General features: G+C 49.6%; 2 protein-coding genes across 2 annotated transcripts; one reads left to right on the forward strand and one right to left on the reverse strand.

Annotated features, from left to right (window-relative positions):
* Nucleotides 1–1,569: 1,569 nt before the first annotated feature.
* OPRL1 (opioid related nociceptin receptor 1) lies at nucleotides 1,570–11,903 on the forward strand. Its single transcript, XM_009093095.4, has 3 exons — nucleotides 1,570–1,796; nucleotides 10,436–10,791; nucleotides 11,122–11,903. The coding sequence occupies exons 1-3, from the start codon at nucleotides 1,570–1,572 to the stop codon at nucleotides 11,643–11,645; spliced, it is 1,107 nt and encodes a 368-aa protein (XP_009091343.1). The 3' UTR covers nucleotides 11,646–11,903.
* Nucleotides 11,904–23,476: 11,573 nt separating this feature from the next.
* NPBWR2 (neuropeptides B and W receptor 2) lies at nucleotides 23,477–25,346 on the reverse strand. Its single transcript, XM_018917343.3, has one exon. The coding sequence runs from the start codon at nucleotides 25,187–25,189 to the stop codon at nucleotides 24,191–24,193; it is 999 nt and encodes a 332-aa protein (XP_018772888.1). The 5' UTR covers nucleotides 25,190–25,346; the 3' UTR covers nucleotides 23,477–24,190.
* Between the last annotated feature and the right edge of the window lie 234 nt (nucleotides 25,347–25,580).

Raw genomic sequence — 25,580 nt, forward strand, 5'->3', positions numbered from 1 at the left:
AATGGCTTCTTTGGGGAAACACTGCAGATGGCCAGTGGCACCAGAGCAGGGGGCTCTGGTACTCAGCAGTCAAAGCACTTTGGGAGTGGGTCCCGAAGTCCTCTGTGCACCCTGGCCTACCTGGGGACTCTGCAGCTCCTGGGAAATGAGTTTATCAGGGTCAGTGTCCCACAGCCAGACTGGGAACTGCAGATACCTGTGGGCTCTGTGTGGATCACCCCACCTGGAGGTAAGGAATTTACCACTGCACCTTCTGAAATCCCTAACTCAGATGAGAAGTGCAGGATGGTTTGGGTTACCAAAATCACCTTTACTTAATGCTGCTAGAAGAATACTAAATAATAACAATTTTCTCCTCGTGGTTCTCGTTCCTCCTTGTATTTTTTTTTGCCAGTTTCTAGGTCAGATTCCCCATTCCGCTGCTCCTGCGCTAGAACAGCGCTCAGGTTGCACAATTGCAGAGGAGGGAGGAATCTGCTTCCCGAATCCCGAGCTCCCCAGCAGCCTTGCCGGATCCTTCCCTTCTCCCCAGCATCTCCTGCTGGGAGCCCATCCCAGGTAGGCTGGGGGTCGGGGGCTGCTCCAGGGTGGCTTTGGGGGGCTTGGGGGATGCTGGGGGATGCTGGTCCCCCCTCGCCGCACGGGGGGTGGGACGGGGAGGCCACCGCAGCTCCCCGGGGCTGGGGGAGGACGCTGCCTGTGTCTCGCAGGTGTGGGCTCGCCTTCCCTTTGCCGCGTTTGGTTATTTATCATTTCTCCCCCCCCTTTCCCTCCTTCCCCCTCCCGCTTTTCTCTTACGCAGTGGGAGCAGCCCGGCAGCCTGGCTCTGCCCAGCCGCCCTCCGTCCTCCCTCCCTCCCTCTGCCTCATCCCTCCCTTTTCCTTAAAAACGTGGGCTCCGGGGTGCAGCCCCCTGCGCTGGCAGCAGCCCTGCCTGGAGAGCAGCCCTTTCCCCTCCTCCACCTGCGGAGCCCCCGGCTTTGCCCGCTGTGCCCCCATCCCCCGGCTCGGGGCGCTGGATGCGGCCGCGGGCAGCGGAGTCAGCTCGGGAGCTGCGCTAGAGGGGACCTGCCGCAGGTGAGCAGCCGCTGGGGCTTTATTGCCAACTTCGGGCTTTTCCTGCAGGTTTTGGGTGGTACGGACCGCTGGGGTCGTGCCGGAGCCCCGCTGGCTCTCGGGCGGCAGTGGAAGGTCTGGGGGCACAAAGGCGCGAGTGGGGGACTCACCGACCCGCAGGGATGGCAGAAGCAGGTGGGGACACGCAGCCCTGGGAGAAGGGATGGATGATGTGTGCAGCCCGCACTCCCCTGCGCCGGCGGTGTGCAGATATGCGTGATCCCTGTGAGCTCGGGATGCGCCAGGCTCGCAGGGTTGCATCCCATTAAAAGGCTCTCGGGGAGGGGGGCTGTGTTCCGTGGCAGTAAATCATCCTTCTCCCTGGTAATAAATCACCCTTTCCCAGCGTTTCTCGTGCACTTGCCTCCCTACAGCCCCTGCCACCCGTTTGATCAGCAGATTTTAAAGCTGCCTCTTGCTGCCCCAGGTCCTTGGCGCAGGTTGCTGCTTCAGGATGGACCCGCTCTTCCCTGCCCATATGTTTGAAGACCCCGACCTGAGGAAGCTGCTGAACGACTCCTCCATGCTCAACCTGAGCTTTCTGCCCAGCAACTGGTTCAACAACAGCACCGGGGACGGTTTCCTGCCGCTCAGCATCAAGATCACCATCGTGGTCGTCTATTCCATCGTGTGCATTGTGGGGCTGGTGGGCAACTGCTCCGTCATGTATGTGATCGTCAGGTAGGACACCGGGGAGGCTCCCGGGACACTGGGAGCAGGGCAGTCCTTCCCTCCCTCGATCCCTGCTGCGGGTAAAGCAGCCAGGTGCTTCCCTGGGCTTAGAGACGTGCTTTAGAGGTAATGATGTGGCATTTGTTTTATTGTTTTGGTTTTATTTGTTTTCTTTTTCCCCTTCCTAGGCTGTGATGAAGGTTTCTGCTAGTTTTCAGCTGCCCTCTGGTGCCTCCTAAAGTTTAACCTAGAGAATGGAACAGAGTGAGCAGATCTGCTCAAAAAATGGGTCTTTTTAAATTTTTTTTTTCTTTTTAGGGATCTGTATGTCCCTGGGGAGGGCAATGTGCTGGGAGCATTCCACTGCCAGGGTGTGCTGGCTCCTTAATGGGACCTCTCCTTCTTGTGCTGTGTCCGGCACCCCAGCTGTGCTTGCAGGTGCTGCTCCATCTGGGAGCTGGCTCTTTCCAAAGCTCAACCTTGTTGCAAAGGAAAGAGCCTGCTGGGAAGCTTCCTTTTACTTTTACAGGAGAAAAAAAATCACAAATGTAAGTCTTCCAACCCTTTGGAGCCTGCAGACTTAAATAAGATGTGAGAGGATGCTGCAGAGTTGAGAGCAACTTGTCTGGCTCCTAGTGCTGAAGTCAGGAGGGTGGGGGGGATCTTTGCAGAGGGACAGCACAGAGCATGCACCACTCCATCTTCCCTGCCCATTGTTGGCATTTAGAGTGTCTCTGTCTGCTTCTGCCATGGTTCAAATGCTTCTGGTTCTGGGAATCCGAAACTTTTTTTGCCCTGTAAATACAGGATAAGTTTGTGCAGCTCTTAGGGCTGTGATTATGTTAAACCCAGCATCCCCCTCTGATCTCTGCACCCTGCATGTTAAGGAGGGAGCTTCCATTTTATCCTCATCTTGGTGCAGATTCCTGGTGCAGGTGGATGCTGCCAGCACAGAAAAGACAGGCTGAATCCTCCAACAGAAGAGGAAAGCATTTAGCAGGTATTCAGACACTGATGAGATTGTCTTGTTCCTGCCAGGAGCCCAACCGCTTCCAGAGCATCCTTCCCCTGAATAACTACAACTTGGCTGGGGGAGATGCTGTAAAATTGGGTGTTTGGTACCAGAGGTTGCTGAAGAGTGGTTGGATCTCTGCTCCAAGGGCAGAGTGATGTGACTGTTCATCAGGCTGCCTGTCTGTGCTCTTTTAGCTGAGGAGTTTATGGCCCAGAGAGGGGATCCCGTTAGCCCCAGGGAGTCTGTAGATGCAGAGAGGAGGTTAGCAGCACTCTGGTGCCATGTCTGGACAGCTCGTGTTCCTGCTCAGTGTAGGAGCAATTGTTGGAGTAGTTTGTGGGTGTGTGTAAGTGTGTGAGTAGTGAGGCTCTGGAGCTGGAAGCCCTTGTCTGATGATGGTGATGTGGCTGCATGGGAATGGCAGCAGAGGAAGGGAGTCCTTACCCCAGGCATGAGCCTTGATGTGTGTAAGGAGAAACATTGGCAGAAATCTTCTCCCTGTCTGCAAAGCTCTGGTGGGATGTGCACAGCAGGATCCTGCTGGCCCTGCCCAAGGCTGGGGCTGGAGCATCACCAGTAATAGGAGTGTCCCAAACTGGGGTCCTGTGCCATGGATAATCATGAAAATACTGGCTTCTGCTCCACTCCTTTTTGACTTTGTTACCTTCCAGTTGGATAAATGGCACTCAGGGATTTAGCACTAGAATTTCCCATGGAAATGTAACTCTTTTTGTGTGTGTCCTCTCATTTTACAGTTTTTAAGCAACTGAAAACTGAAGACAGGTGCCACCCCAGCCTCCACCAGGTTTTTCCATTTTTCTATTTCCCTTTATTCAGAAATGGAAAGTGTTTGCTGGGGAGGTTATAACTGAGCTGGAGCACGTGTAGGAGCTGCTGTTCCCCACCCATGTTCCTTGGGAACTCAGCACTGAGCTGAGACCAACACTGAGTTAGAGCCAAGGCAATGACCCTTGAGTTGATGAGTAACAACTTTGGGTGATCTTTGCTCAGGATTCCTCTCTCCTTGCCCTGTCTGTTCAGGTCAGGAGCAGGGGTGAGGATGAATTGGACTCAATATCAGAGGATGAATTGGACTCAATATCAAACTCTTGACCCTGGCCACACGCACAGATTGGTGAAGAGTTGCCAAATTGTGGCTGTACGAGGAGGATGCTGATGAGCTGCTCAAGCACATGCTTTTCTCCTCAGAACAGAGCTTTGATTCTTCATGCCTTGAGTAGCACCTGGTTTTCAGTAGGTTGGAAGTTGGTTGCTGATAAGTCAACACGGGGGTTAGGGGCTCTTAATGATAAATTAATGGAAAATTTTGTCATAATGATAAATTAATGGAAAAAACCCTCTGTTTATCACTGTAGGTAATGTGCACCCCAATAAGCTTTTTGTCTTATCATTGCTTTGGCAATGATAACCAGGCTTCAACATATTACACAGCCCATAGGAAAATGGTGTACCACCTTCCAGAAAAAGACTGGTAGTGTTAGAGGCAGTAATTGTTTCCCATTTTTGAGGGAGCTGGGAAATAAAAAGACTCTAATACCAGCACTCAAAGAAATTGAAGGCAACAGGAAGCTCATTTTTTGTTCCTCCTGAATGAGTTTTCTGCAGCACCAAGGGAAAAGTTTTAAATCTCCCGGTATTTCACACAGAAGCACAAATTCAAAGCCTCCTCTAGGTTTCCCCCTCTGATGTAGAAGCCAGCCTACATCTCTATTGTATTTGGAATGATTTAACATTTGGAACTATGAATTTATAGAGACAGTCATCATGTGACTGTCAGTCCCTTCCAGTGCTGAGCAGCACTAATTGGGTAAGAGGGAGAAGGGCTCTTGTCAGGAGCAGGATTTCCTGGGCAGTGAAGGGCCTGCAGTGGGAACCTGCCTCCTCTGTGCCTTTGTTCTGCTGCCTCATCCTGGAGCTCCTTGCCAGCAGAGACGAGGCCTCCCCTCCCTCCTCCTTCTGCTGTTTGCTCTCTTCTGCATATATTTCCTGTTCTGCTTCCTAATGAACGTGAAACAAGGAGCTGAACAGAGGGTTTGGGGAAAACCAGGCTGCTGAGATCCCTCCTAGCTATTAGCTGAAGTCTGCTTGCCAAAGATCTTTGTATTTATGAAGGAAAGCAAAGGGAAAAGAGGGAGTATTTTTGTATTTTTGGCCCTGGGGATGGGGCTGACCCAGGTGTTCTTATGGGAGCGTGACAGAGGCCCCAGATCTCTGCCAGCCGTTGGTGACCCAGGGAAGGGACAAGGTGCAGTTCCTTGTCCCTAGCTCCACCATGCTGCTGTGATGCTCAGCAGTGGGGATCTGGAGGACTCCATTCCTCCAGTTCAAACCCCCCTGGGAATGCTGCCTCATTTCTGGGGCACTCCTCATTCCTATGGCAGCTCTCTGTTGGGAGCCTGGCAAAATGCTGGGGGTGCTCAGCCCTCTCTATGGCAGAACACCTTTCATAGCACTTGAAGCAACGTTTTGGGCTGTTTAGGGCTGTCAGGCCCCTGCGTTTTCGTCTGCTGCCTCCAGGTGAAGCTTTAGGAGGAAAAATGTGATGGGGAGGTGCCTGAACCATGAGCCTGCCTGGGGATGCTGTGCCAGCTGTTGCTCTGCTTGAAAACTGCCTCAGTCCCTGAGAACAGGGGTGAGGGCAGCTGGCTGTGATGAGACAGGGGAGATTAAGTTAATTATGACATTTCAGAGATGCTGATTTGTTAATAGAAAGATTTCTCTGGGAAAAGCCTGGACCAGCTGTGTGTCTCAGAGCTGAAATGAAGTGAGTGCTTCATGCAGGGGGGACCCAGCAGACACAAGTGGGGCCATCTGAGACCTTTGTGGTCTCCAGATCTGCCTCTTGGTTTTTCCTTGAAAACCAAAATAAATAGACATCAATTATTGCAGTTTATGGAGAGATGAAACCCAAACCAAGGGCTCTTTGCCCTGGAGAGTGAATGGAGCTGGGTGAGGAGGGTGAGGTGAGCAGCAGGGCATCCTGCTGGGATAATGGCTGCAAAGGACAGGTCTGCAGCTCCCTGATTTCTGGGTCCCCATGAGCCCAGGGGAGCTGGGCTCAGCTCCATGACCCATAGTAGCCACACCTGGCCCCTGCTAACACAGGTCCTGTAGCTCCAGTGTGTGTTGAAGGGCTCCTTGTTTCACCAGGCTGGGCTGGGCTGGGTGAAAGGGTGTTGCCCATGTGCAGCAGTAACTCTCTGATGTTTAACATGGGACTTGGTTCCCAGTGTTTTTCAGAGACTGGGCAATTCCAGAAGCATTCTGGCTGTCAGCAAAGGCAGATCTGGCCCAAGAGCAGGGATAAGAATGTTATCCTCCTGCTGCAGGGTGGGTGCTGGTGAATGCCCTCCTTAGAGCAGAGCACCATTCCTGATGGCCAAGCACCTGCTCAGGGACATGGGATCATCCCTGAGAGCCCCTGGCTGAGCTGCTGAAGCCTTTGCAGCAGCAGCCACAGACCTCCTCCCTTGGCATGGCAGCACATCCACAGTGGTCCCCAGAGAGCACCTGCAGGGCAGGGCAGGGCTGGTTTGTCAGAGCTGTCCCCCAGACACGGAGGTGAGACTCAAGGACAAGAAGATCATCTGTCCCAGGGTGTGTGCTTGTCCTGGCTGGCTGCAGATTCCCTTACTAGCCCCTGCTAGTCAGTTCCTGTCTTGCTGGGTAATTTATGGGCTTTTAGGTGCTGTGCTGGTGGCTGCCTTTGCTGTAGTGTCTGGCCTCAGAGTCCAGACTGATTTAAATTTGTCCTTCTCAAACTCTGTGTGGTTTTTTCAGGGCCTGCTGAAGCATTAAGAATAAATCATCTTGCACTGGTCAGAAGTCCCAGGCTGAGGGGGCTCTGGGAGGGTGAGCAGAGCAGCAGGGATGCAGAGAGCACAGTGTGGGTGGACAGCTGAGGGGACACAAATCATGACAGAACGTGCCAGATCAAATATCAGCAACCTGAGGGCTGGGAGCAGAGATGGGAGAGAACTGGGGCTGATTTCCACCATCACAGGGTGGGAGCAGCTGGGTAAAAATCCTCTTTGAGCCTCTTCTGCTCTGTTTTGCTTCCTGGAGCATGTCCAGGCATGGGGGCAAAGGGTGGCACTGCTGCCAGGGTGTGAGGTGGGGATGGAGGAGCTGCTCAAGGTGAACATCACTGTCTGCATCCTAATTAGCTGGAGCTACACATATCAAAATCAGGAGGCTCCAAGAGGCAGAGAGCTCCTGCAAACAATGCTCAGCCTTTCTCAGGGCTGCAGGCTTTGCTCTGGTCCCTCTTCCCCCCGTGTCTGCAGCTCCCTTTTGGGTTGTGGGTTTGCTGCAGTCCTTAGCCCCAGCCCTTGCCCTGCAGCCTTGCTGTGGCTGGGTGGAAAAGGGGAAGATGAGAAAACAACAGGTCTGCAGCTCACCCCGAGGCTCAGCCAGAGGCAGAATCTGTTCTTGTGAGGAGCAGCTCCTGAAAGCCCCGAGGGTGTGTCTGCCTACCCTTAATGACCCTCCCTTATCTCCTCTCCCAGCCCGTGTATTCCCCTTGCCAGAGGGTCCAGGTAGCACAAAGGAGAGGGGAGATAAGCGCTGAGCTGATATCCAGGTGTTCTTGGCATCCCAGGGAACAGGAGAGCAGAGCAAAGCAATTACTGTCGTGACAAAGGGGGGGCTGGATGCAGAGCTGAGCACCACCCTGTGGGAGATGCTCCATTAGGAAATTACCTCTGTGGCAGAGTGCAAGAAAGTGGCCCAGCAGGGAGCTAATGTCCTCCATGGAATCCACAGGTTTATCTGCAGCAGATTTGTGCTGTGGGGGTGGAGGCTGAGGTGCCTCCTAAAGCCCGAGAGTTTAATTTTTCCTTTTTTTTTTGTGCAGATTAAGAGAAAGAACACTCTCAGCTCTGGAGGAAAAGAAAGAGAGGTTAATCCACAGAGAAGTGATTGATTGATTTTTGTGTGTACTGAACATTCTGGAAATGTTTGGGAACATTGCTTGGTTGGGACAATGGCTGTTGGCTCTCAGCATGTAGAGAAAGTGGTGTTGAAGTAATTAATTAGGTGAAAATTAATTTCACCCCCTTGCAAGAGTGCAAAATCAGCTTTAAATTTTATTGGAAGGTGGGTTGGAGGAAGTGGTGGGACAGCCACCTCGGTGTGTCAGGGGAAGGTGGCTCTGCCATCACCTCCAGGAGGGGATAAGGAAGGAGGCAGAGGACAGGGATCTGTGCCCTGAGGGATTTTGCAGGGCCAGGCAGAGCATGGACTCTGAATTCATGCTGAGAAGTGTCTGGGAGGAGTGGGACCAGTGGGGCTGGAGGGGCGTGGGAAGGAGCTGAGGATTTGCTCTGCACACTCTGAGCTCAGGGCTGGCTGACATGCCCCAAACTTCTCACTGCTGGGGACACAGGAGTGTGCAGGGAGGCAGCTTTGTCCCCCATGGATGCTGGATGGGGCTTGGAGGTGGGTGAATTGCTGCTTGTTTCTCCCACTGGTCAATGACAAAAATTAAAACAGGAACAACCTTTAATTTTTACTGTTTACAGTAAAGTTGCTCACTGTTGCTCAAAATTGTTATTCCCTTAAGTTAGAATGCCAGTAAAGAGGGTTAGAGGCGTGTTGATGAATTGCCTCTGGCTCCAGCCCTCCTGGAAGGCTGGACTGCAGCAAACTTGACCTTTGGGAAGCTTGAGCCAGCCCAGCCAGGTCTGTGGTGTTCAGGGGAAACTGCAGCTCCCAGGAGACCTTTGCTACCAAATCTTGGGTGACTGCATCATTTCTAAAGCCTGAGCTGACAATGCTTATTTTTGTGAGAGCTGAGAAAACAGTGATTTCACTTCTTCATTTTAATCCCCCTCTGCTGACCTGGAGGGGAAAGTGGGTCCACTCACAGACCCATCTCACCCCCTGTGCTTTGCCACATTTATGCCAAGTGCAAGAATTCAGGGGAAGAAAACCTTGGCCACCCTGAGATGCTCCTCTGGAGTCCAGGGCACTGGAGGCTGCTGTAATTCTCCTTAGGAAATCCCAGAGCTTAAACCCCTGGCAGCTGCCTGGTTATGTTGGATTTGCAAAGTGCTTTGGCTCATTCATCCATCCCATCACAAAAGGAACTGCACCAGTATTTTCCTTCTACTGCTTTTGGTGATGTAAGTTTGCCTGAGCTGGCTTTCTAAGAACTTGTGATTGATTTCTGGGACAGGAAAAGCCTCACTCAGGCTTGTGTGGGGACCTCAAAGGATTTCCAACAATTTTCCATCAGTGCTCACCTCCAAAAGCTTCCCTTGGCTTTCAGGGTCAAAAATAGGATCATTTGGTTTTGCTTTCTGAAGCTGCTTTCAGACTTCTGATACAAGCTCAGCTTAGAGCTCCAAGGCAGGTAAAAAATAGACTTTACAGTCTGGATTGTGGCTCCCCTGTCTGCTTCCCTTGCAAACCTGGCCAGGTCACCATGTGTCCCAGCAGAGCTCAGAATACACCAGTGGTAATGTTCTGCCAAGCATTCAAATCATTTATCAAGAGCTGGAGAAGCTCAGGGGAGGGCACAGCCCAGAGAAGGGAAGTTAGGGGTTTGCTGTTCTGGATCAAATTTGCAAAAAGAGCTTTTTAAGTCAAATCAGACCCTGTAATATCTTAACACGTATCAGGCTGAAAATAGTGCAGCAGTTTATGGGTAGAAGTGTTACCCTCAAATGAACTTGCACTCTGTTAATAACATCATTGTCTGCCATTTTTGGCCATGTTTCTGCTAAGGCCATTAGCAGAGTAAATGATGGATGAGCTGTAGTTTTAAAATTATACCTATTTGAGCTCTTATTCTGCCCATGAGATGAATATCCTGGAGCTGAAATGTGAGATTCAGTCACAGAGTCACTGTTGAGCTTCCATTTCTGCAGACACTGCACGTCTCCCCGGATAGGTGATCACAGCTGGCTCTGCATCATTTCCCAAGTGTGAAAAGGAGATGGTTGCCATTAGAGCAAGGTGACTCTTCCTTCAGGGCAGGCAGTTTGTGTGGTAAAAGTAATATTGAAATGACAAAAAAATCTCTAGGGTTTGACTTGTGACTTTAGTCCTTTCTCTAGAAAGATCCATTGTGATATTCTGATTTCTGATTCAAACCCAGTTCCTCACCAGTTTTTGGCTGGCCAGGGCTGGCCATTTTGCCTGCTCTGATTTGACAGCTCACATTAGCCATGCTCTCTGGCTATGAGCCCATATCAAATGGCTGATCAACTTGCCCCTGCACCTTTCAAATCAGCTTATTGGCTAAAGCTCTCACCAATACTTCTGACAATGAAGCCATCGGTAATGAAATCCTCAGTTGGCCTTATTGAAGTAATTTTTCAAGAAACACCATCTGACAGCCTCAGGCTTTCATGGTGCTCACTGGCAGTCTGGGGGAATGATTCTCCTGCCCATGGAACTGACTGTGGAGGGACCATTTGTGGTGTTGTAGGAGATGGGCTGAGCTGTGTGTTGAGTGGGAGGCTGAAAGGTGAGGATGGCCAATCTCATCACATAAGAAAATATAGCATCTCCTTTCAAAATCAGCAGAATCTGCTTCGGTAAAGTTCAGAGTCTGACCCATCATGGTCAGTGGGAGCTCTAACCATTGCTCATTCCTGCCTTTCAGATTCACCAAGATGAAGACAGCCACCAACATTTACATCTTTAACCTCGCCCTGGCTGACACCCTGTGCCTGATGACCTTGCCCTTCCAGGGAACAGACACATTCCTGGGCTTCTGGCCCTTTGGCAATGTCCTGTGCAAGATTGCCATCTCCATTGACTACTACAACATGTTCACCAGCACCTTCACGCTGACCATGATGAGCGTGGACCGCTACATTGCCATCTGCCACCCCATCAAAGCCCTGGACATCCGCACGCCCCACAAGGCCAAGGTGGTCAATGTTTGCATCTGGGCACTGGCTTCTGTCTTTGGCATCCCAGCCATGGTGATGGGATCTGCAGAGAACGAGAACAACGGTCAGTAAAACTGCACCCAGCGGGAGGGACACGAGAGCCCAGGGAGAGGGGGGCCAGTTTCATCACTGGGGTGAGCTCTGTGCTGTAAAATCATCTTAACCCTGCCCCTGCCTCTCTGCATCACTGCTGCTGCTTTTCTAGTGTCAAACATGGAATTGTTATGTGAGGAATTGAACATCAGAGTTGTTATGTTAAGTTGGGAAAGCCTCTAAGATCATCAAGTCTACCCATTAACCTAACTAACCAAACTAATCTGAATGTGCAGTTGTTTTTCTGCTTGATCTGCGTTTGTTGATCTTCCTTCCTTTTTTGTTTCTTTAACTCTTGCAGAGATCGATTGTCTAATTAAGCTCCCTTCTCCCGTGGACTACTGGGATCCAGTGTTTGGCATCTGTGTCTTTCTCTTCTCCTTTATGATCCCTGTGTTGATCATCACCATTTGCTACAGCCTCATGATCAGGCGGCTCAAGAACGTCCGTGTCCTCTCGGGCTCCAAGGAGAAGGACCGCAACCTGCGGCGCATCACCCGCATGGTGCTGGTGGTGGTGGCAGTCTTCATCGTTTGCTGGACTCCCATCCAGATCTTCGTGCTGGTGCAGTGCTTGGGTGCCAAGGCAGAGAGCGAGCTGGAGCTGGCCATCTCCTGCTTCTGCACCGCGCTGGGATACGCCAACAGCAGCCTGAACCCCGTGCTCTACGCCTTCCTGGATGAGAACTTCAAGGCGTGCTTCAAGAAGTTCTGCTTCCCCACCGCCTTCAGGACCGAGCTCCAGATGTCCAACAGGATGTGCAGCATCGCCAAGGATGTGGCCTACGCCTGCAAGAACTCAGAGGGGACTAACAATCCGGCCTGACTAGGCATGGAAATCCCCATGGTGGCTGTCGCCCAGCAGAGTCCGACCACCCCCACGTCAGAACTGACTCAGATAACGGCCCTTTAGCAGGACCCCAAAACTGAGAGGTGAGAAACCAAGGAAACAATTGTGGGGGTTGGGAGACCAGGATTCTGCAAGAGCAAGCAGAGAAAGTGAGCCCGTTTGATGCATTTTTAATTCCAGTGCATCCTGCACTAAGGAATGTGTTTGAAATCAGTCCGCTGATTCCTGCAAAACCCTGGGAGTTTGCAACATTATTGAGAGTTTGGGAATTAAGGATTTAAAATAGGCATCGCTCCTGGGGCTTACACTTCTGCTGCTGCTGCTGGGAGACAGACAGAATGTGAACTCTTGCATTGCTTTTTTCCTCCCTGGGTGGAGATGTTAACAGCTCGCCTGGCTCACCAGGCGCTTGTGTGCGGGTTTGCCTCCTGTGCCATCGCTCTGAAATCAGACTTTGCTGCAGCCAAAGTGGGCAGGAGCCATCAGACAAAACCCAAGATCATCTCCAGGATGAGTCATCGCACAGGGAAGGATGCAGGGAGGGAGAGGAGGGAGCTGACGGGAAGAGGAATTCAAACTGCCTTGGAAGGACAGCACCAGCTCCTGCAGATGGGATCTGCAGTGAACCCCCCCGTCAGAGGGGAGCAGGGTGGGGAGAAGGGACTGTCAGAACTGATGGTGTAGCTCTGAAGAGGAGGAAAAAAAAAAGACTAATGAAATGAACACAATTTCTCATTTACATGCTGCTACTACTGTTTTTTTTTTTTAAACTGTATTTCCAGTGTAACAATGGACAGAATGTGTCTGTATATACATGTCTGTAGTGGAATAGGTGCAGATACATGGTAGGATTTCACCTTACCAAGCATGCCTTGGGCATCTTCCTCAGTGAGAGGAGGAAGGAATGAAGTGGCCTATAGACACATGTATTTATATATAGGAAAAGCCATTTTGGAGAAGTCAGAATGGCAGCTCTTCCAGAAGACATGGACATTCCTGGTGGGAGGAGGCAGCCTAAAACAGTCCCACCCACTCCACATGGGATAGGTGGGGTACAAACCATACAAAACCTGGGGTTCTGTGGTTTGTTTTATGTTTTTAACTGAAATGAGACCCACAATGCTGAAAGCATGTGGGAAGTGCTGCCTGGGTATCACCCCTCCTGCCAACCATGGACTGATTTTTCTCTCCCAAAGTAGGCCAGAGCTTTGTGGAAAATGAAATGTCCTGTCATTTCACTTGATAACAAAAGCTTCCCCAAAGAGTTTCACCACTGGAGTGCCCTCTGTGCTGGGGAGAGCAGCAGGCTGGGGTTGTTCCTGCAGCACAACAGCCCCAGGAAATCTGGGCAGTGGTGGCCAGTGGTGCTGATGGGGGAGCAAAGCACCAACCTCCACCTGGAGATGGGAGGTCAATTCCAACATGAGAACCAGCAGTGTCACCTGGACTGTACAGATTCCAATGTGAATATATTTCTTGTGCTCTGATCTATGAGATTCTGTATTTTTAATGTATTGATCTGCAAATATTTTAATGCTGTCATGTTCTTTCTATATGCTGTACAAAGGAACTGGATGTTATATTTCTATGTAGAGTGTTTCTCTCATGGTTGGGCTTAAAATATAGATGCAATTCCAGTGTCCCACGTGTAGGACCCAGATCCCTTGTAAACTGCTCAAGCTGGGAGGATTTTGATGCTGATTAACATTTGATTGGGAATCTGGATGTGTACCAGAGCAAACTTTGCACTTTGCTCTTCCCCACACCAATCTGGAGGGAGGAGGAAATCTGGGCACTTTAAGCACTTTGCAGTGGATGTTAATCCCCTAGCCCTCACCAGGAAATCCCATATAAACCCCAGGCATGTGAAGAACAGCTCCTTGAGAATTGTGCTGCTGGCAGGCTGCATCCATGCCATTGGAAAACTGGGTTAGGTGGGATGTTTGTGGGTGGTAACAGCACTGGGCAGTGAGACACCTTGGGTCTGCTCAGCCCCCAGCTGTGGGATGGTCTGATGGGGTCTGGGAGTGGTTGGGGCTGAAGCTGGGAACTGACTGACAGGCTGTTCTTACCTTTAGGGAGCAGGAGAACATTCATTAGTGGCTGGCCAAGGAAAAACCACACTCCCTTTGTCGTTCTTGGCTGGGTTTTTAAATAGATTTATGTCCTCTGGAAAAAAAATACCAGTGTTTGGCATTTTTTAAATATGGATTTTGTTATAATGACTATGCTGCAACAATCTTACCTAATCAAGTACTTAATAAATGTGTGTTTACCAAGCTTTTGGGTATTTCCACAGCCCTTGCAGTGAATGTGTTTAGGCATTCTGTTCAATGCTCAGTGAAGTTTATTATGAGAAGAGCAGCAAACACCTGAAAGCAAAACTGTTGTACTGTGCCTCAGGAGTTACAGGCTCATGGTCAGCTGGATGGCTTTAGTGCTGGCTCTGTAATTCCCTCTGGAAGTGGTTGTGTTGGTGTGATTTTTACAACTGCCGCAGTGTAAATGACATTTAGGTGGCTACTTGTGTGCTTTAATAAAGGAAAATTAAACCCCATGTGGTTTGGATGATAATCTGGAAGAGTTCACTGGGTGGATTTGGAACGTCTCAGCCCATCCCTTTGAAGTGAGATCAGTGGGAACTTCTGTTACACAGACAGCTTGGTCTGTAGTGAACACAGGAACAGAAGATGTGAAAATTGGGTCCCGGTTCTTGCAAAGGGCAGCTGTGATGGGTTGCAGGCAGCTGTTAGAGGCGAAGTCTGCTGAAGGATGAAAACAGCTCTTCCCACCTCCTCTCCCCACAATTCCCAGGAGTTATGGGGTTAGGTGTGACCTGGGAGAACAATAAATTGCAGATCTGTTCTGAAAATGAAGCCAAGGCCATATTCTATAGGAAAGATGGATCAGACAGTGAGATGTGCAATAAGAAAAGTGCTTTCTCTCTGCAGAGATCAATATTCCTACCCAAGCAGGTAAATATCAGGAGAGGTTTTTTTATTAGCAGTGGTGGTTTTCTTCTTAAAAAAGAAGTAAATTGGTGAGAAAAAGAATGGAAATCCTTGTTTTTCTTCTAGTTCAGTTAATTATAATTATCCAGGGGTGAGTTCTTACAGCAAAACCATAAACCAAAGTGCTTTATTCAGGATTTTGGGATTTATTAACATAGCAAATATTCTCTCTGCTGCTGGTGGCTGAAATCAAGTGCTGGAAAAGGCTGAGGAATGGATGAGCTGGGGACTGAGCTCTGCCCCAAGCAGCTCCTTGGCTCTTGGTAAATCTGGGCAGAGATCTGGCTTTGCAAGAACCAGATCTCCCTTTCTCTCCCTCAGCCAACAACACTCACTCCTCCATCAATTACCACTTCTAACAGCAAAAATAAGGAGCAGAATTTGCACTTTCACTGAGGTTTGGATGGACAACACCCTCAGGCACGTGGTGGGGTTCTAGGTGTTGTTCCCTGCAGGGTCAGGAGTTCCTCTCTGATCCCTGTGGGTCCCTTCCAGCTCTGAATGTTCTATGGTTTATGGTTTTATCCCTTCCAGCTCTGGATGTTCTGTGGTTTATGGTTTTATGCCTTAGGAAGAGCTGAGCTGGGGTTACCCTTTACTGAGCTGCAGGTCAGAGGGGGGTTGTTTGCTTTGGGTGAGTATTCAGCTGAAATCCCTCTCCCCAAGCCCACAGCCATAGCAGCCACAAAACCTTTCCCCTGCTCCAAATGCCTCTGGCCCCCAGGGCTGGAGACAACTTCAGCAGGTGGGAGAAACCCAACTGCAGAAAGAACAAAGATGTGTGGGGCCCTTGTGGTGCCTCTGCTCCAGAGCTTGACTTGCCCTGAGGAAGACCCTGCCTGAGGCTGAGCAGTTGCCATGTCTGTTTTCACAAGTTTTTTATGAGAAGTTAGACTGTAAATCTGTCTTTTTTTTTTAAATTATCTTTTCCTTTTTTTCTCTCTAGGGAGGTTTGTTAACTATTTAAAGAGCTGTCACTGGGCTCCAGTATCCCTCTGGATACTCTGGAATATCATTGCAGGGTACAACAATGTGTGTCCAGAGAAGGGTGCCTCTCACCCTGCAATGCTTTATAGGGAAGGCTGATACTCTCCATAGTTAGAGCTCCTTTTTTTAAATGAAAAGGATCTCCAGCAGCAGCTGGTGTGGGTGCAGCCTTTGATATCTGCTCAAAAGAGAGACTCAGACTGGCAGCAAAGCAGGCTCTGCCAGAAAAACTCCAGCTTGCTTTCCCACTCATTTTGCTGTGCTTCCCCTCAGCTATTTTTGTGGATATTTATGCAAAAGCAAATTTCTCCTTCCTTCAACAGGAGAATCTCCTTCGGACACATCCCAGGCTGCAGCCCTGAGTGTGCAGTCGTGGCAGCAGATCTCACCACTGTGACTTTGCAGAATTTTTGGTTATTCCCACCCCAGATCTTCACCCGCCAACCCCTGCCCAGGGCAGTCTGAAGGACCAGATTTTGCCCACCAGCCTTCTCCTCTGCTGAGGAGAACCACGGAGCTGAGATGGGAGGGATGGAGGGTAGAATCCAGCAGCAACAGGTGTAGGAGGGAAAGTTGTCCCACCTCTGTGGTGAGGACTGCTTGTGAGTTGGGGAGGCTGAAGAAAGGAGAGAAGGGGACAAAGGGAACCTGTTGGAGCAAGTCTAGAGGAGGCCACAAAAATCACAAAAAGGGCTGGAGCATCTCAACTACAGAGACAGGCTGAGAGAGCAGGGGGTGTTCAGCCAGGAGAAGGCTCTGGGGAGACCTCAGAGCCTCTTCCATGCCTAAAGGGGCTCCAGAGGGCTGGAGAGGGGCTTTGGACAAGGGGAAATGGCTTCAACCTGCTAGAAGCCAGGTTAGATTGGATGTTGGGAAGAAATTCTTCCCTGTGAGGGTGGTGAGGCCCTGGCACAGATTGCTCAGAGAAGCTGCTCCATCCCTGGAAATGTTCAAGGCCAGGTTGAAAAAACCTGGTCTAGTGGAAGGTGTCCCTGCCCATGGCAGGGGCTGGAATGAAACATCCTTTAAGATTCTGTCCCAGCCAAACCAATCTATGATTCTGTGATTCTAGGAAATGGAAGGTGGGAAGAGCAGCCCATAATCCAAAAGTCCTGGTGCTGCATGGGGAACAGAGATGGACTATAAGAAAGTAGAGCATGTGCTGTGTGATGCTGATGGATGTTTGGCACGGGAGTTTTTGGACCCCTTCTTGTCATGTCTGAGCTGCTGCCTGCCTATTTTGAGTGGCCCACAGGGGCTGCATGCACTTGCCCTACTGCCTATTTAGACTGGGGATTCATGACAACCTTGCTCAAAATGTGGCAGCAGAAGTACCAAGGTCACAGTTCCTTTTGAAAGGGGGAGTTTTAGGGATTTTCCAAGCAAAGGGATTGCTGTTAGATTGGGTGCTGTTCAAAGAGGCCCATGGCTCACAAACTCCCTTTGTTCCTGCTTTCAGCACTCTGAGGCCTGGATAGATTTCGTGGCAGAATGAAATAATCAATAAATAGAGCCACATGGTTTTGTATCTTGGCAACAATGATGCTGCTGAACCATGTAAACTGACTTTGCTCTCTCTCCCTCAGTGCAGAGATCCCTTCTGGCTGCAGGGAAGGAGTGATGCCAGCTCTCCACAGTGCTGGGGGACACTGACAGCCCCTTCTCCCATCTCAGGGTCTCTGCTTCAGCAGCCCCTGAACTGTCCTTGGGTTAGAAAGTGCACGACAACATCCTACCCCAGCTGGGATCCCCTTCACTCCCACAACACCTCCCATGCTCGGATTCACAGAATCTCACAGTCCCAGAATGGTTTGGGTTGGAAGGGACCCCAAAGATCATCTAGTTCCAACCCCTTGGCATAAGCAGGATTCTTGGGAATTTGGTCTTCCTGTGCCTGAACTGCTGGAAGGGCCCCTGAGAGGAAATCATATCCTGTCCAACCAGCCCACTCTCACAGCAAAAGGGGTTTTTCCTCCAGTCTGTTATTTCTGGGGGAGGATGTAGCCCCAGTGCTGATGGAGTCTGCTGCTGCCAGCAGTGGTCAGGGAGAGCATGGCTGCTTCCCTCCCCTCTGGGCCTGAAGCCAGGCAGGAAAGGCTGGAGCCTGGAGCAGCACCAGCACTGCCAAATAGCACATTTTCAGTGTAGTGAAATGAGGAATGATCCTTCAAGAAACCAAGCAGGAAACTTGATTTTTCCAAGGAAACCACTGAAAGAATCAGCATCTTCCCATAGACTGGTTTTGGCTGCATTAGATCACCATTTTCCTGGCCACAAAGAGGAGCCTGAGCTGGCTCTGTCCATTCAATAAACATCAGTTTCTCTGTGTGTTTCCAGCCTGGCATGTGCAGTGAATGCTCCAAGAACAGCTCATGTCATGCTGATTTCATTCAGTGACGAGGAATAAAAACAGAAGCTCTGTAGTCAACATGAAATTAAGATTAATGGCTGTTCAGGTTGATTTCCTCTGTGTGAAACAAGCCCCATATTGCGACTTGGCTATTTAATGTTTGCTCAGTGTTAGGCATTAATAGCAACTTCTCCACATGCACAGGTCATTTGCTCACATATTTTGGAGTTTCCCTCATCTCAGCCTTGCACTGCTCTTGTGCGTTTAACCCCAGAGGAAATCATAGAATCACAGGATGGATTGTGCTGGAAGGGACCTTAAATGTCATCTACCCAACCTTCATGACATTAACATTTCTGGAGATAATCACCTGCCTCCAGGGACCCAGCACAAAGGGGCAGAAAATGAGCCCAGCCCCTGGTGCTGGTGTTTATCCCTGTCCCTGCATTCCAGAGGTGACTGGGAGGTGGCAGTGGAAAGCCAACCAGGGCTCTCCCTGTGGTTTGCTTTGGCATCTGCACCGGGGTTTTATTTACATGTGCTTGGCTGGAAAACTGCTTCATCTTCTGGTGAGTGTCAGCAATGCCACCGAGCCCTTCTGCCTGGGGCTATCCCCCAGGAACTGTGGAGGATGTGCTCAAGACCAGGCTGGATGAGGCTCTGAGTATCCTGGTTAGTGGAAGGTGACCCTGCCCACAGCAGGGCGTTGAAACTGGATGATCTTTAACGTCCTTTCCAACCCAAACCAATCTGTGATTCTGTGATCCTGTGATTCTGTGAGTCTGTCAGTCTGTCAGTCTGTGAATCTGTCAGTCTGTGAATCTGTCAGTCTGTGATTCCACAATTCTGTGATTCCACAATTCTGTGATTCTGTGATGGCATGATTCTGGAGTCTGTGAGTCTATGATTCCATGATTCCATGATTCCATGATTCTGTGATTCTGTGAGCTGTTGGCTCTGCCTTGCCCCATCCATCATGAAATGGTGGCCATCAGCCTCACATCCCAGCTCCTTCAGTGGATGAAGGAGCTCAGCTGGGTGTGGCCATGGCATGAAGGATCCTGCTGAACCCATCACAGGGATGAGGGAAATTTAATTACATCTGTAGGATTTCCATCAATGCTGAGCAGCAGCAAGCTGGGTCTCAGGGGAGATTTTTCATTGTGTTGAAATCTGACTTTGTTAATTACCAGTCTCTGATCTCATTTGAGGGTTAAGTTTATGAAACAGAATCCTTATTTCTCTGATTTCCTTATTCAGCTGGTTTATTGAGTCGTGTGCAGGAGATGGTTTTGGACTTCAGAACCTCCCAAGGTGTCTCACACTTCTGGCATGAGCTGTGCAGGAGAAGCATTGGAGCAAGGGGAGGTGATGGAGATGGTGAAAGACAGAGAAAGAAAACATCTTGGGGAAACTGAACATGAGGACAAAGGTCTTGCTGCCAAATTATAGCTCCTTTTACCCCCAAAGGGAGCTCCCCCTTCCCACATGGGAAGCACCCAGAGCCCCCACCCCAGGCAGCCAGGGAACATTGTGGTGGGGGGCTTTAGCAGAGGGACTCCAGCCTTTGGTGCACCCCAGGCTGTTCACTTCCTCATGGGGAAAGCTTCCCATCCTCTGTTTACCCAGGAAGCACCAGACTTGGCTGTAGACAGTCAGTAGAGTGCCTGGTCTTTATCTACACATCAAATTTACTTTCTTTTTTAAAGAGAAAATAGCCACTGAACAGCCCTTGAAGCTTGGGGCTAGTGTCTAATTCCACTTGAAGAGCTTTGTTAGATAATTGCAGTATTTTTCTGAGAGAAAATAGAACAATCAAGGCTTGTAATTAAAAGCCATTCAGGCAGCTTTGATCCTTCTCTCTGCATCTTCACTTACCAAAAACAAATGCCAACGAGGACTCATGGCAATATTTACAGTCACTATTTTTGGCCTTTGCCTCTAAATTAGCTCCTCTTCCTCGCTTCCAGTCAAAAGGAGGAGGATGGAGGGAAATAAGGCTTGTGGCTTTTCAACAGGTGATTCTTTGGAAAGATTTTTTTGGAGGATCCCTGATATCATAGAATAATTAAGTTTAGAGAAGCTCAACGAGTCCAACTATCACACACTTAGCACACCACCACATTCACCACTAAACTAAATGAAATGTCACACACAGAGGTTTTTTGAACACTTTGGGGATGGTGACTCCACCACTGTCCTGGGAAGCCTTTTCCAGGGCTTGATCACCCTTTTGGTGAAAAAATATTTCCAAATACCAAATCAAACCTCCTCTGGCACAACTTGAGGCCCTTTCCTCTCATCCTGTCATTCCATGATGACAAGCCTGGAGCTCCTCTGGAGGCCTCAGAGCTGCCATAGAACAAATTTTTCACCCCAAAACAGCCTCCAGGCACAACCTCAGCTGCAGTGGGGGTGTGGATGGGACAAGACCCACACACTCCGCCCTGGGCATGAACAAGGAGCTGCCAGGGCCGTGTCCCACAGCCCACAGGGGATCCTCATGACTCACTGTGAGTGGGAATCCAGCCTGGGAAGTCCCCTCTCCTTCAGCAGCAGGCGGGAATGTCAAACCTTGATGTCCTGAGACCCTGTGAAAGCACCAGACTGGGCTTGTTTCTCCCAAAATTGGCAGTAAAGCCAGTGGTTCACCATTTCCTTGGGTTTATGGTGGGACCATCAGCAGCCAGGGGCTCCCTGCAGTCCCAAGGAAACAAGGTGATTGCTACAGGGGTCAGGTTGTACAGAGAAGGGACAAATTCTCTTTCTTGGCTTGATTTGAACACAATCTTCTGGATACCCTTCTGCTTGTCATCTTTTACAGTCAAAGTTTTTGCTTATCCACTTTTAATTTTTATTTTCATATTTTTCTCACATCAAGATGCTTCTGAGAGCCAGGCTTTCAACTCTCAGTGGGGTATTATTTCTTTTCTCACCCAAAAATCGTGACCAGCCTTAGGGAGGCAGTGTGAGGCTGTGTGAGACCCAGGGGATTAGAGCTTCCCGAGAGAACAAGCTGCAGCACGGCTCGGATGAGGACAATTGATCCAAACAGCCAATATTGCTGTAGAACGAGGACTTTAAAAGCATCAACTGCTTCCGATCCCCCGCCCTAGCTCAGATGCCTGCGTTGAAAGCCTGCGGTGGGAATATGAGCCCTAATTCCCGTTCCAGAGCAGGAAATGGCTCCCAGGGAGGATGGAGCAGAGTCCTCCAGGGCTGTGTCCTCACGGGTGTGACAAAAGGAAGGCGATTCCTCCCCGCAGCAGGAACCTGCTGCTGCAGGGGGCAGGAGCAGCAGAGATGCTTCAGCTCCTGCCGTGTCCAGGGAGCTGCGTGGCTGCACTGCACCTTTGAACACATTAACTCAGCACACACTGTCCCCGAAGGACATCCCCCCGGCTTTGAGGCTGAGCTGACTTTGTGCATGGCTGGGAAGGGGTTAGGAGGAGGAAGGAGCCCTGGGGTTCCTAATTCAGCCTCCTGCGACCCGGCAGACTTCACACGGGATGCTTGCATTAGGAGGGGATTTATGCTAATAAAGGGGGAATCGCTAATGGGGTTTATTTCCCAGCTTCCAGTCTTCACCATGCAGCTGATGTGGGCTGGTGTGACAAGCCAGCCCCAGCAGTGGGAGGAAATCCAAAGGAACGAGCTGGCATGCGGGGTTTCCCTGGGGAGATCTGCTGCTAGGAGTGGGCAAGCGTCTCCCTGGAGGTGTTTTCTGCTCTCCCAGAAGGAGCCGAAGCAGCCTGGCTCCGGATGCTGTGCTCCGAGGGTCTGCCCAGGCACGGAAAGGCCGAATTTTCTGGCTCCCCGCAGGAGCAGAGTGCCAGGCTGTGTGTGAGGCTGGAGATGCTGCGATGGGGGAAATGCAGCGATGCTGAGCTGAAAGCAGCGAGTGCCGCTTAGCGCCGCCGGGCTGAACCGCACCGGCCGCCCGGGGCTCCGCGGGAGCTGCGGCCTCTCCTGGGCACGGGAGGAGACCTGGCCAACGCAAATCCTTCTCCCCTGCGAGCCTGGCACCCACACGAGGGGCCAAGGCTCGCGTTGGGTGTTTGGCATGGAGAAAATCGTAGATGAAGCAGGATGCTGCCATAGGGAGATGGTGAGATGGGGCTGCTCAGAAAGGGAAAGGGTAGGGGATACAAGAAACGTCTGGAAGTGCCCGTGGAGGATTCAGAGAAGAGTGAACCAGACTCTCCTCAGGGATGTCCAGTGACAGGAGACACGAAACTGGACCATGGAAAATTCCATTAAATCACAGGAAGGAAATTCACTGTTACAGTGGTGAAGTACAGGAACAGGTTGTCCACTGTGGCATCTCCATCCTTGGAGACATTCAAACCCAAGTGGACACAGTGCTGGGAAATTTAACCCTGCTTGAACCATGCTGTGATTCTGTGACTGTCATGTCTTGTGATTTAATGGAAAAAACTCCAGCAATATCATTGTCATGTCTGAAGTGGTTAGCTCACACTGAAAAGGTCCTTTCCATCTAAAAAAATGTAGTAGTTTTTCTACTTAATAAAATATATTGCCTTTCCTAGACCCCCAATGCCAATGAACTGCGATGTTTCAGCTGATTGGGCAGCTTGTGTGAAAGGTGACATAATCTGAGTCAGTTTTCTCACTCAGAGAGGTTTTTCCACCTGGGAAACCCATTGCCAGCAGGTGGCAACCATGCTAAAGCAAAACTCCTGAAGAAGATTTGCCGGGAAGAATGTGCTCTCCTTCATTGTTCTACCACATCTAGCACCTTTAAATATAGAGAAAGCAACAGATTGATCTTGTATCCACACATCTGCGTTTGGTTATCTATAATGAAATTGCCATCCCGAGGAATTGAGGGTTGTCAGTTTTGGTGTTGGGGTGCTCAGGGCACTGAATTGCCCCAAGCAGTCTTACCTGGGGTCTCCACACACACCCACCCATGGCTCTGAGAGCCCTTTTAAGCTGAGAACTGCAGTCTCCTCTCCTTTTGTGTTCCCTGTCCTGCACTTTCCTGGGGGAATTTGGACAGGTAAGAGCCAAGCTTGGTGCCTGGGGTCGGGAGAAAGCTTGAAAGAAACATTTTAGCTAAGACAGCTTCCCTAAAACCAGTAACATAAAAACTTCACAGGGCTAAAGAGTGTGAGAATGAATTTTCCAAGCTTTCTGTGTGGTGTTTCTGATCTCCAGACTCCCCCAGTCAAGTCCTGGTTTTGTTCAAGCATTTTGACTATTTATCTGTGAAAGAAGACTTTATATCTGCAGTGCTCACTAGAGTTTTTCTTATGGCTTACAAAACACCTTAATTTTGTTACAAACCTACCATGTTTTATTTTATAATGGGCAAAATACAATATATATAGCAAAGATATGGCACAAGTAGCATAAATTTTCTCTTGTGAAAAAAGGACCAGTCTCTTTATTCCTCCATGAGGTTTATTTCATTACTCACTTTTAAATAAATATGTATTTGACACTTAACAGGAACAACTAATTCAAAATTATTTCTAACACAAATTCTCACATTTGTTATAATATTTGTATGTTGTGCTGTTTAGTACTATTTTTGAGACTCAAATCTTCCTTTTGGTCTAAATTTAACAAGACAGAAAAGAGGCAATTTGTGGTGGGGTGGAAGATGGACATCCTTCAAAATCAAAAGAAAGCCATAACACACAGGAACATACATGAACATTAAGAATAGTTTCTTTTCTCTTCCAAATACTCATCCTTTGTTTTACTGATGTTTCATTGAAAGTGCTCATTAGCTCTCCTCCATTAAACAATCCTCCCTAATAACTCAGTGATAAAGAACTGAGCTTTGCACTCCTCTGGAACTGGTCTCCAGCCTGTCCGTGCTGTACAGCAGATGGCAATAAAGGACCACTCTGTGGCAGAAGTACACCCCTGAAAAGGAAATGTTCTGTCCTCAATAATTCAGAGGGTGAAATTAAAAATCAGGGTCTAGAAATGCAACTCTGAGAAGTTGGTAGGAGCAAAGAGGGAAAATACTAGAGTTGCAAGTGGCAGGACACTGTTGCTGATGAGGGTTACAAACAGACCACACATTACATGTAAACCAAAGAAAGGACCTTGTGCATTCTTTGGCCACTCCTCCAGTCTGCAAAGCTGTCCCTGAAAAGCCCTGGAAGGGCAGGGACCTGCCAGCCCCAACCCCCTGTTCAAGAAGTTCTGCATTCCAGCAACTTCCGGAAACTCTTCCGAAAACTGTCATCCAGGAAAGCGTACAAGAAAGGATTCAAGCATGAATTGGCATAGCTTAGGCTGGTGATGAAGTAGGATATCCCAATGACCATGGAGGTCTGGGGTAAGTCAGTGGTCAAAGCCACGACAGTGGCCAGGTGGAAGGGAGTCCAACACAGGAGGAACACAGCCAGGACTATGAAGACCATAATGGTGACTTTCTTCTTGGCTTTGTCCAGGGCTCGGGCATTGGAGTTCAAGTGCATGTTCCTCAGCTTGTAGAGCATCATGGTGTAGAGGATGCAGATGGTGGATACTGGAATGGCAAAGCCAAGGATGAGAGTGTAGATCCTGCTGGCTTTGAACCAAAACCTCTCAGGCTTGGGGAAATTGAGACCACAGCTCTTGATCTCCAGGTCGTCGGTGTAGACATTGGCAAAGATGATGAAAGGGAGGACTATGATGGTGACCAGGATCCAGATGCACAGGCTGATGATCCTGGCTGCTCGGTACGTGCGGTGGGGCATCCTCTTGGACCTGACAGTAGCCAGTACCACCAGGTACCTGTCTATGCTCATCACTGTCAGGAAATAAATGCTGGAGAAGATATTGTAGTGGTCTATGGACAAGATGACCTTGCAGAGGATTTCTCCGAAGGGCCAGTAGCGGAGGAGGTGCTCTGCAATATTGATGGGCAAGACAAGGGTGAACAAGTCATCAGCGATAGCGAGGTTCAGGATGAACATGTTGGTCACAGTCTTCATCTTGGGGGCCTTGAGGATCACATAGATGACAGCAGTGTTGCCTGTGAGCCCCACAGCACAGATCACAGAGTAGATCACAGGCAGAACAACATAAAAATCAGCTGCCTGCTCTTGGAGGGTGAAGTTTAACCTCATGCTGTTTTCCAGGTAGCAGCTGTTGCCTGCATTGCTGCAGGAGCTGTTCAGATCATCCCAAAAGGAGATGTTTCCCATGCCTATTGATCACAGAGCACCCTCAGATACCACTGAAAGCCTCTCTAGCCCAGAAGTAAGAGGTTTTTTTGTTTGGTTGGCTTTTTTCCCCTCCTGTGAAAAGCAGCTGCTACTTCATTTAGATGCAGCTTATTTTCAAAGGTGAGTTGTGAGGCTTCATGGACCACCTAACTTACCTCTCCCCTCTGTTGGAGAAGTTAGATTTTGAAGTGGTGAGGGGAGAAGAAATGTTTGGAAGACATAAGGCTCCATGTACCAAGAAAACAAGAGAATAACGACTTTCTAAATAAGTCAAGGAACTCTTTCTGAGAGCAGTCTAGTGAGCTTTGGCTTTTCTTTGCTGGGGGAGTTGAGCGGCTCCCGTTCCGCTGTCTGCAGTGAGAGTTCTTCT

The sequence above is a fragment of the Serinus canaria genome, chromosome 20 (assembly GCF_022539315.1).
Source record: "Serinus canaria isolate serCan28SL12 chromosome 20, serCan2020, whole genome shotgun sequence".
Lineage (NCBI taxonomy): Eukaryota > Metazoa > Chordata > Aves > Passeriformes > Fringillidae > Serinus > Serinus canaria.